The sequence below is a fragment of the Lissotriton vulgaris genome, chromosome 5 (assembly GCF_964263255.1).
Source record: "Lissotriton vulgaris chromosome 5, aLisVul1.2, whole genome shotgun sequence".
In the NCBI taxonomy this organism is placed as follows: domain Eukaryota; kingdom Metazoa; phylum Chordata; class Amphibia; order Caudata; family Salamandridae; genus Lissotriton; species Lissotriton vulgaris.
The window spans coordinates 1641384154-1641403959 of record NC_141693.1 but is presented as its reverse complement, the minus strand read 5'-3'; the positions used below and the strand labels follow the sequence as shown (position 1 = coordinate 1641403959).

Sequence of the window (19806 nt, the reverse complement as noted above, 5' to 3'; positions counted from 1 at the left end):
CTTTATTAGGGGGAGGTAACGAAATTTACGATGAGGCGGTCCGACTCTTGAATGCAATATTGACAAGGGATTGTGATGAACTAGTGGGAACCCCTCTTTTCGTAATGTTTGGCATCAGATATTATCGACGGTTCCTGTGTAACGCCAAATATTTATTGTTTTAGACACAAAGGTTTTGGGAATGTATTACATGTAAAGAATTTGCCCCCAGCTTAAAATTCAGTATATAAGGAGCAACCCTCTTTGTACAAATCGAACAGGCTCCTAGATTCTGCCCGTGTGTAGTTTCTGTGACTTCTGTGTCCCTGCAGTAATAAACCTTTGGTCTTTGACGCCACCATCGAGAAGCCCGTGTTTCTGTTTATTTGTGCACCAAGGCAGGTGGAACTCCGGGGTCTTTGGGTGTTGTTCCCTGACACCTCTGGACGGAACCAAAAAGTCCAGAACTCCAGGGAGCCTACCCTTGCGGTTCCCTTGCCTCTCCTCAGGCCCGTCTTGTGTGTATACCTACTTAAATTATTAGTCAGGTATCATTAATACAGCTTTAGATTACATTTAAAAGTCATGAGTGATGTAATATGCATCGTCATCAGCAGTGGATTGCGGGCGCGTGAGTTATAGTTAGCTGAACTAACTATGGGGCCGATTAGGATGGCGGTGAATCTGCATCCTCCGGGCCGGGGGAAGCCACTGCCGGCCTGGAGGATGCGGATTCACTGCCGCGGCCACAGAAAACACCCACCGCCAGATTAGGATGGCGGTGGGATTGCGGTGTGACCAGCGGCGGACGGCAGGTCCGTCCGCCGCTGATCCGTGGGGTGTGGATGGCTATTTGGTGGCGGTGTCTGCAAACATGCTTTTCCACTGTGGCTTTTCCGCCGTGGAAAAGCATGTGGTCTTTGGTGTTTGGGGGCCCGTTGCGGGCCCCCAGGGTGTCGGGGGGTGGGGGGTGCACATGGGCGGTACCTATGGTACCCCCCATGTGCACCTCCTATGGAACCCCCCAGCATTTACATGCACAAAGCGGCAGGCACCGCGCGGTGCCTGCCGCTTTGTGCATGTAAATGTAAAACATGCATTTTTAACCTTGCGGTGGGTGCTGCTTCAAGCAGCAACCGCCACAAGGTTAAAGATACAGGATGTGACCGCCACCCTGCACTGGAGGGGCCACCGCTGCCCCTGCGGACGGTCCCTCCACCTCGGGGGTGGCGGAAGGACGCAGGTCCGCCCGCCATCCTAATAGGCTCCTACAACGGGGGAATTTCAATAGTTCTGTATGAGTGAAATGTCCAGCTAACTATAACGCCCCTAAAACCTATGTTTTTTTCTGTGAATTTCTAAGGTTTTTTAAATACTAATTCCTAACTATAACGTGGCTGAAAACTATGTTTTTTTAATTAATTTCATAGGTTTTGTAAATGCCATTTTTTAAATGTAATGTTATGTTTCTTTCTTTGATACTGATTTACAATTTTTTTTATAATAAGTATATTTAGTTATTTTATTTTTTAAATTACATTACATATTTTAATGTCAAATAATAAAATTCCAAAATATTTTTTTCTATTTTTTTTCAATATGTTAAAAATAATTTTTATATATATTTTTTGCATTTTTTGTGGTAAACGTCCCGTACGCGTTCCGTCCTCGCACTATGCTTTATATCTATAATCGTACTGTACGCGTACACGGTCATATGTTACGAAAACCTTTTGATGTTTCGCGTCGCATCAGCGCTTCTGCGTCACGTCATGTATGTTAGTATGGCGCACCGTACACTTACTGCGCGAAAGTTCTTAATGTTTAAAAAGATATATCTATGTATTTAATGTAAATATTAAGGCAAGACATTATCTGAGATAATCATGAAAATAGTATTTATTTACTTTTAATAAGCGTATATTACTTTTAAAAGCAATTACGCAAATAGCAGGGTACGTCGTACGTACTCCCATCGTAAGCATAGCCTACGTGACTTCGAAACAAGAATTTTGATTGGTTCATAATACTTCCTATTCTAACTGTTGAAGGACCCCACCCATTTTAATCATCCTTCTTTGACTTTCACTGAAGAACCATCTCTTTTCTGAAGCTTATGTGTTTTTGAAGACATCTTTAATATGGCTGCACGCCAGGATGAAGATACATCTGAACACTCTTCAGAAGAAGAATTTGTTGCTGAGGATGCACAGACAAAAAGGAAGGAAGCTCTGATCTGGACATTTTTTACAATTCCAGACGGAGAAAAGAAAGTGAATGCAGCCAAGGTCACCTCCAAGGTGTGTGGGACCATGCTTTCTAGAGGTGATCCCAATAAAAAATATTCATTTGGAACCGCCAGCATGGTACGACATGTGAAGAATCTTGATCCCCGCAATTATGCGAGAGCTGCATGCGACAGGCTGCGGGAAGACCCTCCACCAGCTGTAGCCAGCACTTCCACAGCACCATCAAGTCTGCATCCGGACATACGTCCTGATTTTGCAGACCTTATTATTTCATGCAAATTTTGCAAAGCCATATTATGTTATGGAGAACAGTCTATTGATTTGATATGCAGGGGGGAGAAGGATCACAGTCCCAGGCTCCACAGGACCCTGATCCTACCAACAGCGATGCCTCTCACCACTCCATGGATGACCCCGACCAACCTGGCACCTCTGGATCCCAAACCAGTGCAGCAGATGGATCAGGGACATCTGCGCCAACCACCACACCCATTCCTGCAACATCCCAACAGACAGCTCAGAGCCCTGCCAACAATCCACAACTAAGCCAGGCTGACAATGAGGGACAAGGTTTGCAGGGCACCGAGGAGGTGGCAGACAACACCACCACTGTCAACCCTCAGGGGTCCCATCGACCCGATGTGCCCACAACAGCAGGCCAGGCTCGTGTGGGCAGGGGTGGTGGGAGTGGCACAAGGCAAAGGCAATAACCTGACCAGCAAGCTGCAGGACCGGTATATATCTGAACTGAGAAACATCATGGAGGGATACCGGCGGGACACCAGGGAGTTCAGCCAGGGAGTGGGGGCCCTCATCGAATAAAAAAAACAGCAGGCCGAGCAACACGCCAGTCAATGACGACACCAAGGACGGATGGAGGCAAGACTGGCTGAGCTCTTGGCGGTGCAGGAGGACATAAGACATTCACTCCGCCGGATTGCTGACAACATGCAGCACCCTGCCTGTGTCCCCAGGCCAGAAACATCGAGGCAAAGGCAGCCAACAGCACAGGGAGGGAGGAGGAGGTGGAATTTGCCGACGGAGCGTCCCAGGCATCGTCAAGGCCTGCTTATGAGGGTCCCCCAAGGTAGGTGGGTCATCCACCGAGAAGATGTTGAGAGGCAGTGGGCCATGCGCATCTCCCAGGTCACCTGGTCTGGCATCTTGCCTTTGTGTGCAACAGCATGCCCTTATTGACTGTCTGACTCTCCCACATGGACTTGCTGGTCACAGAGTGACCAATGATGCCAAGCACTGTGGTCTGGACTCTGTTGACTCAAACTGCAAGGCATCACATCTCCCTCTGTGAACTTTGGATTCCCAGCATTTTTGTACAGCACCTACCACCTTCTCACATTTCACTCACAGGATGGATAAATAAATATAACAAACACAATACGTATTGATGTTGAAGTCTTTTTCCCAGAGTCAAAAACATACGTGTGGGGATATGTCAAAGTATGCCAGAGTGTGGAACAAACTCAAGCCTTCCAAATACTGGGATCTGAGTCCGGTTGAGGACACACATAGGTCACAATGTATCATCAACTACATACATGGAGGTCAATGCTCACCCGTGATGTTTACTATCTGCTGAGGGGGGGGGGGCTTGCCATACTGCTCTGTCAGACAGTTACGGAAGAGTCTCATGAAGGTGTACAGGTCATGGGTAATGTGTAGGTGTCCAGGGAGGGAGTACCAGGTCTGTTTGTTGATGTGGGTGAACTATCACCCGCATGCAGTTGTACTGTGGATGTGATGAATGTTGCCCAGGGCAAGGGTGGCTGAACGGACTTCGGGCAACGGGGTGTTGGATGGGAGACATCCATATGCGTTTTTTGGGCTGTGGTTGTAGAGTGCCTAATGAGTGTGGCTGAGGAGTATGAAGGTGATCCTGCAGTTGACAGTGGGACTATTGTAGGTGTCTCAGGTGGACGGTCATGTGGCTGTGGAAAGGGATGTTGAGGATGAGGTGTGCGCATGCACCCTGGATGTGCACAAGTACTCCTGGAGTCTGGCTCTTGTTCCTGTGGAGAGGTTGTTGCCGTAGTTGAGCCGGCTGGTGTTGTGGACCTGGGTGGCTGTCTGTCTTGACTAGGAGTGGATCTATCTGAAGATCATTTCCAGCATGTGGAGGGACTTGCAGCATGAGGTAGCGATGGTGTTGACTTGGAGAACTGGAAGCAAACGTTGATGTACCAATGCAGGTTGGTGGTTTGCTTGTCCTCCAGACAGGAGTTGCTTTACCCCTGACCCATGTATTCTTTGTAGGTGCGGGCCTGCGTGCTGATGTAGTAGTCCAATGTCTGAGGAGCAATCACTAAAGTGGTGTCCCAGCTCAGTGGTCTCAGATTTTGACACAATTTATGGGGAAGCCTCTCTGCTCAATTAGCAGATGTGTTAATCCAGGTCCCCTACTGACCCCTTTCCCGCCAAGCAATACAACATCCTTGCTAAGATTCACAATCACCATTTAAACGACATTTGGAACCTTTACCTCAGATTGGGCTCTAATCCGGATGCGAGGAGACACACGTTCCTCCTGCCCATCTAAGGTAAAGGCAACGCAGATCCTGAATATCCTTCCAATCATACACCGAACTCTATTTATCAGTCCCGGACAAGATTTCAGTGAAATTTTTCTGGCAGCAACTGATGCCCTTTGTTGAAGATAATAGCCTCCTTCATGACTCGCAATCCAGCTTCTATCCCGGCTATAGTACGCAGTCGCCCCTCATAGAAATGGCAGACTCTATACGCTGGGAGGTCGACGGAGGGTCCAAGGCGGCGTTGGTGCTGTTAGACATGTCTACAGCATTTGACACCGTCAACCATCCCATTCTTCAGAACTGCATGAAGACCATAGGTGTGGGGGCCTCAGTGCTGAACTGGATATTGTCCTAACAATCTGACCGCACACAGCAGGTCCACACCTAACCATTCTTCTCCCCAGTCAGACCACTGAAGTGGGGCGTGCCGCAGGGCTCTGCTCTGAGCCTGCTGATTTTTATTATTTACTTAACCCCGCTGGCTGAATCGATTGCCATGTCTGAAGTCAAAATAATATCATATGCTGATGATCTTCAGCTTCTAATCACCTAAAATCCAGTCTGAGCAGCAAATTTTGACCCTCTCCAAAATTGTCTCAAATGTGCCTCCTGGATGGACCACATTTTCTTGAAACTTAATCCAGATAACACCTAGGTCCTATACTCTTAAACCAACCTCCTGCCCTCTCTTCCAATCTTTGGTGGCCAGAGTAACTGGCCATTGCTCCGGCGCACAAGGACTTCGTCAGGGATCTGCGAGTCAGATAGGACAATCAGCTATCCCATCCAACACAGGTACAAGAGGCGGGTGCCGCTTATTTAGGCAAAATTTAAATCATCTACAGATCTATTAGCTATCTGCACAATGTACCCCAGAAAACAGTGGTTCACGCACGGATCACCTCCCAATTTGACTATGCAAAATGCCCATCCGTGTGTCTCACATTAGGCTTGCTACGTATACTGCAGATGCTCAAAAATGCGGCTGACCGCCTGACATGTGGAGTCTCAGTGTGACAACATATCTCCCCGTTTCTTCAACTAGTCCATTGGCTGACCATAGCTACACAAATAGATTTAAAAGCGCTGACACGCGCCTTCAGGGCAGGACAAGGCTGTGGGACGGTCTACCTTAGGTGGAGCCTCTGTCCCTATTGTCAATCACGATCTCTACTTTCCAATGACAAGCACTTGCTCATTGGTCCTTGGTTTGATAAACCAAGATCAGGAGGTGAAACCTAACAGGTAGGAACCACCAAATGTAAGCCACCTCTTCCGCTGCATATAATTCTGTCTGAATGTGAGTCTTGCCAAGCCCTTGAAACCTGGTCATTTTGCCTGCTTGATTAATTGCTCCTTCGTATGCTGCCTCCTTTCTGGCGCACTACAGCGCTGCAAACACTGTTGGGTTAAAAGTGCGCCCAATAAACGACTATTAACATAATTGTAGATGGTTTAGCAGAATTGTGTGTGTAGGCTTGGAGATCTGTAGATGATAGTTACACTGGGGGTGGTCAGGGTGTTGGTGTGAAACCTGAAGTGCAGATGTTTGACAATGCTGAGCGTGTTCTTGGTGTTGTATGTGACTCTGAGGGTGTACCTCATAAAGTATTGCTAATCATACTCCTGGATTGTTGGTGTGGTCCCTGCGGGTGATCTAGTATCCATCTGTGATGGCAATGTAGAAGTAGTGTGCTGAGGTTATGTACAACCAGGTCACAGTAATGAAGGTGATGTGTGGTGCTGTTGTGTTGATGAGGTAACAGAGTCCAAGGGGGTGCTGGTGGAAGTAGCGTGTGTGTAGTATGAGGCACATGACCTGGTTGTACGGACATGCACTGTTATGTGGGGCAGCGCGGTGTTGGCAGTATGAGTTGCACACACAACCTGCGAAGCTGTCATGGGTGCGCTTATGGGTTGTCTGATACCAGGTGGATGATTGTCTGATGTTCACTGTGTGGAGGGTGGCAGGAGCATGAGACTGTTGTGTTACCTGCGTCATGGAATGACCAGAGGGTCTTGCACTGTGCTCGTTGCAGGCGCTGACGGTCCTGCCTTTGGCACGTAGGTGGTGAAACAGTGGCACTGACAAGCTGTGGCCTGCCTTAAGAATGGATGGATGGATGGAGGAGCATCTTGAAGGCGTGTGTGTTACAGAATTAGGGCACTCGCTGTTGCGGTGTTGCTGTGGAGGCAGCAGCAGGAATGCGTGAACACATGACGGCAGAAGGAGTGAGACACCATGCAAAACTAGCACACAAAGACAAGGATTTTTGCAAGGCACTATGTTACATGTTTATGGAAAAGAACGAGTGTCTGGTTACTCATGAGTCACTGCAAGAAAATGGGTGAACAATCACCAAATATGACGGGCACAGGATCAGGCACCAAAAGGCCAAGCGGGTCACAGGACAAACAGCGTCGGCAGGTGTTGCCTGCCCGTTGTGGGTTTCAAGCTAAAACAATACATACACAACCATGTACATCATGCACAATATAGATCATTATCCATTACAAACAGCAGGCATGTTGCCACAGTACACATAACCACATATGCACAATCATTATAAATTATGCCATAGATGTCGCATGCAGACTGGCAAGAGATCTGCGGTGACAGTAATGAGGCACAATGTACTGTTGGGAACACATTTTCTACACAAATTGAGTTTGTTTTGAGACCATGCTGCTTTACCCAATATACATGACCAGTGGCATTGCTCTGAAGGAAATAACAGTCATGCAATGATGTTAGCCGGAAATGCTGGTGAAACAATCTTCACACAACTGGCAGGGACTGTCGGTACCTTTGATCCTCAGAGTTGTGCGATGCTGAAAGGGGTCCATCTACAGATAGCACCTAGGTCTGAGTATAAATGACAGACTCAAAAGGGTGATCAGGCGAGGGAAGGAGAGGATGGGAACAGAAGGGAGGGAGATCTGAAACAAAGGTAAACAAGCATAACAATTCAACACTTCTTGTCACTAAATCACCAAATACATCATCACCTATACTGTAACAGTTACACCTGTGAAGTTTAACCACAGCCACTGTATCCTATTTGGGATCACAGAATTCGAAATGCTACTAGATCTGAGGATTGAACACGGACACATAAAAGGTAGCAGAGTTTGTCACCTAAATGAAGGGGGTGTAACGCTGCTTCAATGCAATTAGATCCATGCGGTCATCAACTAAGTCACAGTGTATGAATGAGGCTCCAAATTACAGTAAATTGAATGTGTAGCAGTGCTACTCACACAAAGCAAACAATCCGTAGTTATCCCTGGGAATCAGTGAGGGTCATGAAGGTAAATTACACATCACCCGCAAGAGCGGTAATAAGCTCATCCAACGAGGAAGGGAATTATCTAAACACAAGGAAGCCCAGCAAGAGCCAGTCATTGGCTCTTTCAACTGTGCCTTACAATGCCGAACATGATAAGCAGGTGGGACCAAACTCAACAGAGAGTAATGAGGAACAAAGCCACTAAACCACCCCTACCGTGACCAGGATATGCAGCACGGCACAAAAGAATCCTGGGATTAACATCACCCGACTGGTGTCACGGAGGTGTTTGCATTTGCCGCAGCACAACGTTGGAACGTCATCAGCGCAACATTACTGGCATCATGGGAATAGAAAGTTAACATCAACTTACAGAGAAGGCTTGAAAAGCAGTGTTCTCCACCAGCACTGATGTAGCGACATGACAGGCACAAGGGGCAATGCATCCATGCGAACAGACTCACAGGACAGTTGTCAGAACATGTGGGACATACACTGGCCCGCACCTTCACAACATGCTTTTTTGATAACCAAACTGTACTGGCCCACAAGATTAAGGGGATGAGCCAGACACATCCTGCTGCACACAGTGAGGCTGCAATTCCACATAGGGCCTGTGGTTGTGATGGCCCACACAATGTCAACCGGTGTTATCCGCAATGTGTCAGGGTCAAGGTTTACACACATCAATGCATTCCCCAGAGTCAAAACTCCACAACAGATGACTGTCAAGAAGGATGACTGTCCTTTCATGGGAGTGGTGCAACATGCAATTTGATCCATGGTAATTAGACATGTGTGTATGGTTCTACACATGCATAGAAACAGTTCCCACACATTCCCAAACCATAACAACCCAAAACTGTCTGTGTGGATTTCTTACCCGAACTGACATTTCCACATGTCCGTGCATGGAACGCTGATTCGGCACACTTTGCAATCATCATGAGGAATAGCAGGAGGACTAAGATGATACGAGCAGAGAACAGGCTGAGTAACCTGGGAATGACAGGCACACAAGGGGTCACGTTCAAAATATTTCCCTACAGACATGGTCATGTAAAAAAAACTCAAAATGTAGTACACATGTACATTCCAAGATCACTCATTGCGCATATGTGTGTGGCATGACATCATCACTTGTGTGACACATCACAACAAACATCAAAGTGACTTCGCATACAGTCAGCTGGACACACAGTATGCAACACATGCCATTCTATGCCACAAGCTTGCACACTAATTCCCAGTGACTCACCATTAAGAGAAGAAGTTGCATATGAGCTGACTCCAGACATCATCATCCTCCCCCTCATCACTTTCATTGTGGCGGAGCACTTCTTCCTCAACGGGTGGATGTTCCAGCTCCTCAGGATCCAGGATGAGTGGCATGCCCTTCTCAACTGCCATGTTGAGCAGCATGCAGCACAAGTTGAAGATGTTACTCACCGTGTCCGGGGCGTATGGGAGGGATCCGCCAGTCTTATCGAGGCACCAGAATTGGCTCTTTAGGAGTCCAAACGTCCGCTCAATCACTCGCCTGGTCTGCCCATGTGCATTATTGTACTGCTGGTCTGCAGCTGTTCTTGGGTTGCGGAGCGGCGTCATGAGCCACGGCACGTTGGGATATCCTGCGTCGCCTACAAATATACATCATGTAAATAATTGTGTAATGAGATGCCGTCAGAGCAAAAAAAAATGAGACATACATACTGAGTTTACCCACCAACAAGACATGCCTGATCGTTGCGCAGCTGCAGCATCATCTGTGGTACCCTGCTACGCCTCATGATGAATGCATCATGGCACGATCTTGGAAAACGTGCACAAACATGGGAAATCAGAATGTTAGCAAGACACACCACCAGGGCATTTATTAAGTGATAATGTTTCCTGTTGCGGTAGGCCTGCTCCTGAGCCAGTGGTGGCACCAAAGCCACATGTGTTCCATCAATGGACCCAATGACATTTGGAATCTCTCCCAGGGCATAGAATTCACCCTTTACATCTGTCAACTCTTCAGGAGTTGGAAATTTGATGAATTCATCAATGTGCTCCAACACTGGAGCTAAAACATCACGTAGGACACAGCTGAACATGATTTGTGACATACCCCCAACATCAGCTATGGTAAATTGAAACGTACCTGTAGCAAAAAAAAGTAGGGCTGCCATCACCTTTAGCTTTGGTGTCAGCGCAGTCGGATACCTGTGTCTCGGTTGGAGATGTAGTTCCAGTCTGTCCATCAAGTCCTGAATCAAGTCTCGAGTGAATCTGTAACGTCGGATGCAATCACGTTCCCTCATGGTCTCCAAGTCTGGAAAAGGCCTTGGTAGATGCGGTGCCCTGCAGGACATATTTGGGAAGAATGAAGAACAACGACAACAACGATACCAATGTACATAGCACATGCAACACGGCTACTACACATCAAGCCACTATGGGTTCTGGCATGTGCAATACATCCAGGACACATATGCCAGCTTGCTGGGCTGGTCTGAGTGAGCAGACCAAGATATCACTGGAGTGACACACGTCACCAGACCTGCATTAGAAGGTTGTCATACCATCCACACAGCTGACTGCAAGGCACACACCCAGGTCACATGGTATATCTATTGTACATATCAGAAAAATTGCTAAGAAGGTGTGCATGTGACAACGCAACAGCACAGTCATTTTCATGATGCAGACATGTATGCCTGGGAATAAATGATGTATGATGCCATTAGACCCAAAAGCAGTGGAAATGCACATGTGGCATTGTGTGCGTACATGTTAAACCATTTCAATCAACACAGACCCATTATAGATGCACCAACAGTATTTGAATTTGAATTTGAATTTGAATGTGCATGATGATACATATGGGACAAGTGTAAAGGTGATGTGGACCACATAGTGCCCCATCACACATGACATGTGTCAACAGGTCATCACACATCGGTTGTGCAACAAGATCAGATGCCCTGTGCTATATCTCTGCCTGGAACACCTAGGGCCTGCTCATGTAAGTATGCAATGACAAGAACTTGATAGACCTCCTTGTTTTAGCCGTACCCCTACATCCCTGCCATGTGCGCGCCTTGTATCACTATTGTACTGGTGCCATACATGAGCATGTGCAATGTTCCGTCCTCCTGCTTTGACATCAGCATGTGAAACGCATCGTGTAAAATGCACCGTACCCCTGCATTCCCTACAGCGTGTGAGACGCACCGTGTAAAACGCATCATATACCTGTGTTCACTACAGCGTGTGAAACGCACCGTGTAAAACGCACCGTACCCCTGCATTCACTACAGCGTGTGAAATGCACCGTGCAAAATGCACCATACCCCTGCATTCACTACAGTGTGTGAGATGCACCGTACCCCGACATTAAGTGTGTGTGCGGCTCCTTTCACAATTGTCATCGTGCCATACGCTAGCGAACTGTGCCCCGACATTAGGTGCGTGTGTGTGCCTCGTTTCACAATTGAAATGGTGCCATACGCGAGCGAACCGTACCCCGACATTACGTGCGTGTGCGCGCCTCGTTTCACAATTGTCATCGTGCCATACGCGAGTGAACCGTACCCCGACATTAGTTGCATGTGTGCGCCTTGTTTCACAATTGTCATCGTGCCATACGCGAGCGAACCATACCCCGACATTACATGCTTGTGTGCGCCTCGTTTCACAATTGAAATGGTGCCATACACGAGCGAACCATACCCTGACATTACATGCGTGTGTGCGCCTCGTTTCACAATTGTCATTGTGCCATACGGGAGCGAACTGTACCCCAACATTACGTGCGTGTGTGCGCCTCGTTTCACAATTGTCATCGTGCCATACGCGAGCAAACCGTACCCCGACATTACGTGCGTGTGGGCGCCTCGTTTCACAATTGAAATGGTGCCAACGCGCGCAAACCGTACCCCGACATTACGTGCGTGTGTGTGCCTCGTTTCACAATTGAAATGGTGCCATACGCGAGCGAACCGTACCCCGACATTACCTGCGCGTGTGCACCTCGTTTCACAATTGAAATGGTGCCATACACGAGCTTGAACGCACCGTAGACGTGTGTTGATCTAAAAAATACTTAGGGGACACATAAGGGGACGAGTAGTAGGCCCTGAATGCAGCCTGGTTGTCATGGATACTGAGATTTGAGTGTGTGTTACAGGTGTCCTGCAAAAGTCAGTTGGGCAACAATATACAATGTTGCAATATGGATTTGGAGCTGAAGCTCACATTTTAAACCATGCAAATGTGTGTCAGGGCCTTATGTTTAAAGAGATTGGATGAAACGTAGGATGCTAAGTAATCTGTCCTATCACACTGTACTCCTGAAACTGAAAGTCCCTCAGCAGCACTGATTTAAGGCTGCATGTGTCTGTGAGAGAGCATTGCCTGCACAACATTGGAGTGGACCACACTGCTGCTGTCTCTGCATTCCCTGGACCTTTATGTCGGGTACTATGGAGAGGGCACCAGTCTTCACTGAGGAGAAAAACAAGGCCCTGCTGGGTGCCCTCCTACCACAGTACAGCATACTGTATGGGAGACCAGGGGAGCAGGTGAGTGATGACTGCACTAGCTTTGACTGCGCACCTGTTGTGTGAGTGTCACAACAGGCATTGTGTATTGGTGGGACGGACATGCAATGTGTTTTGGAGTGAGTGCCGGGTGTGTACATTGTGGTGTCTCCCATGCAGAGTATGATGCAGTTCGAGTGTGTTCACTCCTCACTTGCATTATGCTAACTGTGACATTCAATGCATAGTCAATGACACATTCTGCTGTGCCACATCTTGCTTGTTTTATTTCCCTAATTTACTGCGGTGTATTTCCCCAATTTACCCGGAGTGACAGCTGAATGTACTCACAGATGTTTATGACTTGTGGGGACCTGTGGTGATCTTCTACAAATGCTGTGTTTAACCTCATGGACATTGAAGAGTGTGAATGTTCCTTGTCACCTGGGCGAGTGTGTGGCGTATGCAGCAGCTGAAGCCATCTGATGTGACAAGTATGCAGTGTTGTGTGCCTGACTTGCACAGTTAGCACGACACCTGTGGCACCTCTTTGTCAAGTGGCACATGTGTAAAGTGAGGGTTGTATACACTGTTGTCACTGACAGGCGAGTGATCTGTACCAGGGTGTGTATGTGTGGTCTGCTGAGGGATCTTAAGTGGAGTAGGATATGTGACAGCTTGCCACGTGCTGTCCCACACCCTGCAGTTGCATGCGTTGTACAGTGTGTGCCATGATCAGTGAGTGTGTTGCACCCCTTAGGCCATCTGTTGCCTTACAAAGGCATGTAGTGCATTTGGGTTTGCCCAGAGGCCTAATTCACATGGACAATGATGAAAGTCCTGTCAGCATCCTATTCCCTGTTCACATCATCAATGTAGTGCAAGTGTGTGTCTGTGGGACATGGAGCAGGTATAGTGATGTTGTTTCACTTTTTCTTCCTGACAGGTAACTGCCTACGAGAAGGGTGAGATCTGGTTGGAGGTTGTCAGGCTGTCAGGTCTGCGGGGGGCCATCGCCGGCGGCTGAGCAACATCAGAAAAAGGTGGCAGGACATCCGGTGCTGGACCCGGCGTATCGCCCGGGTCCAGCTTAAGCTGTCACCTCCACGCTGGCATGATGGAAGCTGTCACCTCACCCCCCACATGCTCCGGGTCTTGGAAGTGGTCTTCCCAGACCTCCATAGGCAGTTGCAGGAGAGACAGCAGCAAGGAGGGGGTAGGTACATGGCTGTTTGTGGTGTTGTGTGTCACCTGATACTTGAGGTGCTCTGAAGCCTGGAATCACAGGCTATTTGTGCATTGTAGTTTCAATTCCCCATATTCAGCTGGTGCTCTTTTTCATCCCTTACCCTCCTCCACATGGGTCCCCTGGTCTGTGTGTTTTCACATTTGCACATGTTCTTCTAGGGTGCAAGGAAATTAGATTGCACATTGAATAGCGCATCATGTGGGAGGGAGGTCTGTGACATGTGTTGGTACCTTGCCTGTGCCATGACCTGTGCACTGTGTTTGGGCTTCATATTTGTTTGCCCTGATATTGAGTCTCAACATAGGAGTGTGAGGTTTCAATTGCACACCCTTGCAGCAAGCATGACCCATGTTGCGTTCTCAGACATGATGTACATCATTTGCAAAATATGGATAGTGCCATGACGGTTAATCATGAGACAGTCAGCAATTCCTAGACCCACGGATCAGTGTGCCCACTACAGTCCCTACAGTAAGGCATGTCTGACCATACGCCCCTTTACAATGAGGACTATATCAAGAAACTAACAGAAGGTCCATCCTTACTCACTGATACTCCCGAGACTGCAATTGCACAAAATATTCCGCTAGGAGACCAACTTAAATTAAGAAGAAGGTTGTTAGATTACAGTTAATGATACTCTTACTCACTGAGTACCTTAGATCTAATATTATTCCATTAGGGTTACAGGTCCGCAACATACCCGGTGTGTTTACGGACAACCCTAAATATACAACAGGATTTAGCTATATTAGCACTACTTGCTCTAGGCATTGGATGGCCCTTGGTATTGATATAGCGACAGGGGAACTTAAAAAACTTAAGGTTGAGATTCAAGACATAGAGAAGCAGATTTCTGATAACTCCACCGTACCTGAGAGTAAAAAACTCCTTGATGAAATTGAAAAAAGTGTAGGTGATTTCTATAGAATCGAGCTAAATAAAAAAACTAAGAAAGTGAAGAAAGATATCAAAAACTTTTCCCAGGAAAGGGCTTATCCCTACTTAGAAAAGGACTTTTATACAAACAGAAGATACAGTGGCCCTCAGAATCATAATTCAAGACCTTGGGGCCGATATAATAAAAGACAAGCATTGGTTGGTTTTTCGGATACCTCGGCTGAGTCATCTGATAGTTCAGACCAAAGTGAAACACCTGGCCCTTCCAACAGGGTTCCTTTTTTAGCCAGAGGCCAGCCAGATCCCCCAAAGAGAGGGAAACCCAAGCAACCACAGTGGTGGCCCTACCCACCTGGCGAACGCAACACCAGGCGCCAACACTATCAATGGTAGACCTAAATATCCCGAGTACTGCCCCCTCCATTGTTGGGTCTGATACTGTACCTTACAACAATACGCTCCCCCAATTTTTAATCTTACACAGCACCTACTTTCCAACAGTGAGCTGTCTCTGTTAAGTAAAGGACTATCATGTGTCCCTACTATTCGTCCAAACTACCTGGAAGTTCAAACAGAACTTCTTAGATTTTTCCATAAGTTGGGATTGCATGCATTCTTTCTGCTAAAGCCCCAACCTCTGCCAGCCTCAAGTACTCCTTTCAGACCACCTTCGACCTTTTCACCGTCGGGGAACATGGTCCCTGCTGAACTTCTCACATTTGAGAAACTTGTCCTGAATGACATAACCAACCTCGAAAAACGCCATTCTTTTATTCCGTACAATATCTCATTGGAAGAAAAGAAGGCGCTAACAAGCTTGAAATCTAATTCTAATCTTATCATCAAACCTGCCGATAAGGGCGGAGGTATTGTTATGCAGGACCTTGAGACTTACAAGATCGAAATTCAGCGACAACTTGACAACCCAGAACATTATGTAAAACTTCCTAAAAATCCTACCAAAGATATACAGAAATTGAAATCTGAGGTGCCTACTGAAGGTCTGGATGCTGGTTTTCTCAGTAAAAAGGAGCATTTGTTCCTTAACGCCAAATCACCAAGGATACCAGTGATATACACACTCCCGAAGGTTCACAAAAACGCGGAACATCCACCAGGACGGCCCATAGTGTCCGGTTGTGGTTCGGTGTTAGAGCCCTTGGGCATGTTTGTTAATCATTTCATCAAAGACTGTGTACCGAATACTGAATGCTACATACGTGATAGTATGCACATGATCAATATAATAGAGGAGCATCCTTTTGACCCCACGTCCAGTGTACTTTGTACTCTGGATGTGGAGTCATTGTATACCAATATCCCTCAAAATGACTCTATTCTTGTCACTCAGGACATTCTTAACAAACGCCCTAGGCCTCATCGAATGCCAACCTTGTTTATCTTGCAACTACTTGAGATATGCTTGAAAAAAAATTACTTCCTGTTTGATGGCTAATATTTTGGCCAGATCAAAGGTACTTCCATGGGGGCAATTTTTGCCCCCAATTTGGCCATTCTATACATGGACAGTCTGGAATGCGGACACATTTTGTCGTCGACCAATCCCTTCCATAGTGGCATCACACTATGGAAGCGATACATCGACAACATTTTTATGATTTGGACTGACTTGGAAGAGTTACTCCCTTCATTTCTACATTGGCTTAATAGCAATTGCAGTGGTCTAACTTACACGTTATCCACCAGTCATTCATGTATTCCTTTTTTAGACCTCAATATACAGGAGAAGGAACGCCTTCTTATTACAAAGTCTATATAGGAAGCCTACCGAACGAAATACTCTTCTAAGTTATCAAAGCCACCATCCACGTGCTCTTCGTGATTCATTACCATACTCCCAATTTCTCAGATTACGTAGAAATTGTTATCTGAAGGAGGACTACTTTAAGGAGGCAAAAACACTGAGTGCCAAGTTGAGGGCAAGAGGCTATCCACGTAAACTAGTCCGTTCCTCCCTTAAACGTGCTTGGTACTGATCCAGGGATGTGCTACTAGAATCTAAAACTAAGAGGACACAGAACCGGCTGGTTTGTGTCACCACCTTTTCACCTGCATCTAATTCCATAACCAAAAGTATCAAGAAACATTGGCCTGTGGTCAACGCAGGACTTCTCCAACTTGAGAAACCCCTCTTTGCCTTCAAGAAGTCTAAAAATATTAAGGATCATCTTGTATGTGCAGCACTGCCCACCCCAGATCAAAATGGCACACTGGATAACCTATGGGGACTTCCCCGCCTTGCTGGGCACGTTAAGTGTGGCAATTGTTCAATGTGTGATACTACTATTGAAGGAAAAGACTTTGTCTTCAATGATGTTAAGCTTGCATGCAAACAATTTTCCACTTGTAACAGTGTAAATGCAATATATGCCATCATTTGTCCCTGTTCAAAGATTTACATAGGGCAAACAACCCAGAAAGTGAGATTGAGAATGTGTCAACATAGGAGCAGGATACGCTGTAAGACTCTAAATGCTCCCTTGGTGGAACACTTCACTGAATTTTCACAAACTGAGTTGGACTTCAAGTGGACAATCATTTCTCTGATCAGGTTGCCACCACGTGGTGCGGACCTACAACATCTCCTGAATAAGAAAGAACTCCATTGGATCCTGAAGACCAAAAGCCTCCATAGTGGCCTCAACAGGATGGAGGACTGGACTTCTTTGGTCTGAATGTCAAAGTTATAAAGTGCTTTGTTACTGTAATTAATATTGTGATGTCCTCATGCATTAGGCCTTGTCTTGCCTTGCGATAATGTTCCTATTCGCACTGTCATTGGCTACATGTCACCTCTTTTTCACTCCTTCATTCAATTGCAATAATGTTCTTATTCACACTGTCATTGGTTACATGTCACCTCTGTGTTTCTTTTCACTTCTTCATTCATTACTTGCATCACTCACTCTTTCATTCATTGCTTGCATCACTTACTAATGACCGACGTTTTAACCTCTACAACCATGCTAATATGGCTGCCATTCTCAATCCAAATTTCTATTGGCCCCACCGATACCACGTGACGCGGAACAACTTCATTTCCGGCATCAACTTGGTTTTTCGATGATCGCAAGGTTTTCCCACGACTCACAAGGACCCCCACCATTGAGGACCTGTGTTTTGACTAGATATGGTAAGCGTAATTCGTCCTCTGTCTGCTCCCATATCGCTGTAATCCTCCCCAGGTGTTGAGCGAGTTTATCATTATTCCCTGTCTTGCAGATTCGCCCGTTATTGTGACACCGCATCAGCGGTTCCCGGGTAAGTTTACATTCCTTAGAGCATGTTTGCTGGTAATATCACCCCGCGCTCCATTCCTAAATCCTTTGCCTTATTTATTTCTTTAGGATTGTTTAATTGCCAATTTTAATATCGTCATCACTGAGCCCAATTGGGCGTTTCCCGGTAAGCATTGCTCAATGCGAGCAACTGCATGTTTAAGGACCACCCTCCACGGCCGTAATTCTCACTCAACATGTCACTTTAGGTTAACTCTGGTCCTACGGCCTTTTATTCAAGACTTAGAATCATTGCGTTATTAATTATTCTGGGCGCTTCCTTGGTACCTCCTTACTGCTTGATGCAGCCCGATGTTTTGCAAGCTAGGCTTTGGTTCTGGTGGTTGGACCATTACATTCACTTCATATCGTCGCCTGGTTCTCATTCACCTCGTATCGTCTCTTGTCTTTCTATCACCTTCTGGATTTTGCATGCATAGTCACTAGCGACTTTCAATCACTCTTTGGAACAGGCCGCTTACACTAATTTTGTCCCATATACTTTTGAGCACATGTGGATGTTGTTTCAGGACTTGCTTGACAGCATTTTAACATGACTTGACTTGCTTATGTGCATTGTATGGTTGACATGCCTATATATGTTTTCTAATAAGTTTTATAATTCCCCTCTCCCCTTTTCTTTTCCCTCAACTGTTTATATTGGCAATATAACTCCATAGTCTGGGTATTATTTATATTTGTGTCACTAGGCAAATTATTGTTGTCCTAAGGATGAACCTTGTATTTTAATTGGGTTCAAAACGTTGTCGACCTAAATACACTAAATGCATAACTATCTTGTGATTTACCACTTGCATATGTGTATAACTTGTATTGTCTGTGTATGATTTATGATATTCAGACTGTCACAAATTGCCTACAAATTCCCTTGTCTGTTTTCCCTGTAGTGTGTTAGTTGGGCACCGGCTGGTGTCCCACTTGTATCACACCAATTTTATATGTATTCTATTCATTGAAAATTAAACTGTGCGGCTGGACATATGATATAGAACTATTTAGTCTATATTTATTTTGGATTCATTGTGTTTTGTCTAGGGACCATTTTCTCAGTTAATACACTACAGTCCCCTGCAACACTCTGGCCTCCTAATCATGTGTGTCATCCAACACTGTGCCCATTTTATGTGGGTTCAGCATGGGTCTGCCTCAGTGGCATTTGTCCCTGGCATAGTTTGTATTTATCATGTGTCAGCTACATGTACACACTGGCCATGGATACAAGATTTGGCTTGTGCATACTAACACTGGCCAGTGCCTGTGTGCCTATTCACAAGAATATGTTGTTGGTTGTTTGTGACTAATATGTATTGCCAGCCCCACGAGGTGACCTTGGTTTACTTTTCGAAAAGTTGCAGCACCGTTTTTGTTACCCTGATTCTGAGTTTTCACTTCTCGAGCTGTATCAATCACAGTGACTGAGTGATGGGGGTGTTGTGCAGGAGAGGTGTGATGGGCCTGCCTGTTTGGCCTCGACAATTGTGAGCTGTGGATGCAAATTGGGTGGTAGAATTTTCACCATGCACTTCCCCTGTGATGGTGGACAGTGCTGTCATTAGGGCCTTTACAGACTGTCATTTGCTTCCAGAGATGATTGTGCCTCAATAATTTTGCCACATGTATGTAGTTCTGGTGCAACGCTGTTTTGTCTTAGTGTGCACACTACTATGCTTACATTTTGCATGTGGATATGGGTGTGTCCACGATGCAGCAATGATTTTGTTCTTCACTATTGCAGGCTTATTAG

General features: G+C 46.2%; 1 protein-coding gene across 1 annotated transcript in view; it reads left to right on the top strand.

Moving 5' to 3' along the window:
• LOC147716888 (interferon alpha-14-like) overlaps nt 1–13620 on the top strand; it is a 123448-nt gene extending 109828 nt beyond the window's left edge. The window contains exons 7-8 of the mRNA XM_086919820.1: nt 2110–2279; nt 13540–13620. Coding sequence (XP_086775946.1) covers nt 2110–2279; nt 13540–13620 — 251 coding nt within the window. The remainder of the gene's footprint in view (nt 1–2109; nt 2280–13539) is intronic.
• Nucleotides 13621–19806: the final 6186 nt, after the last annotated feature.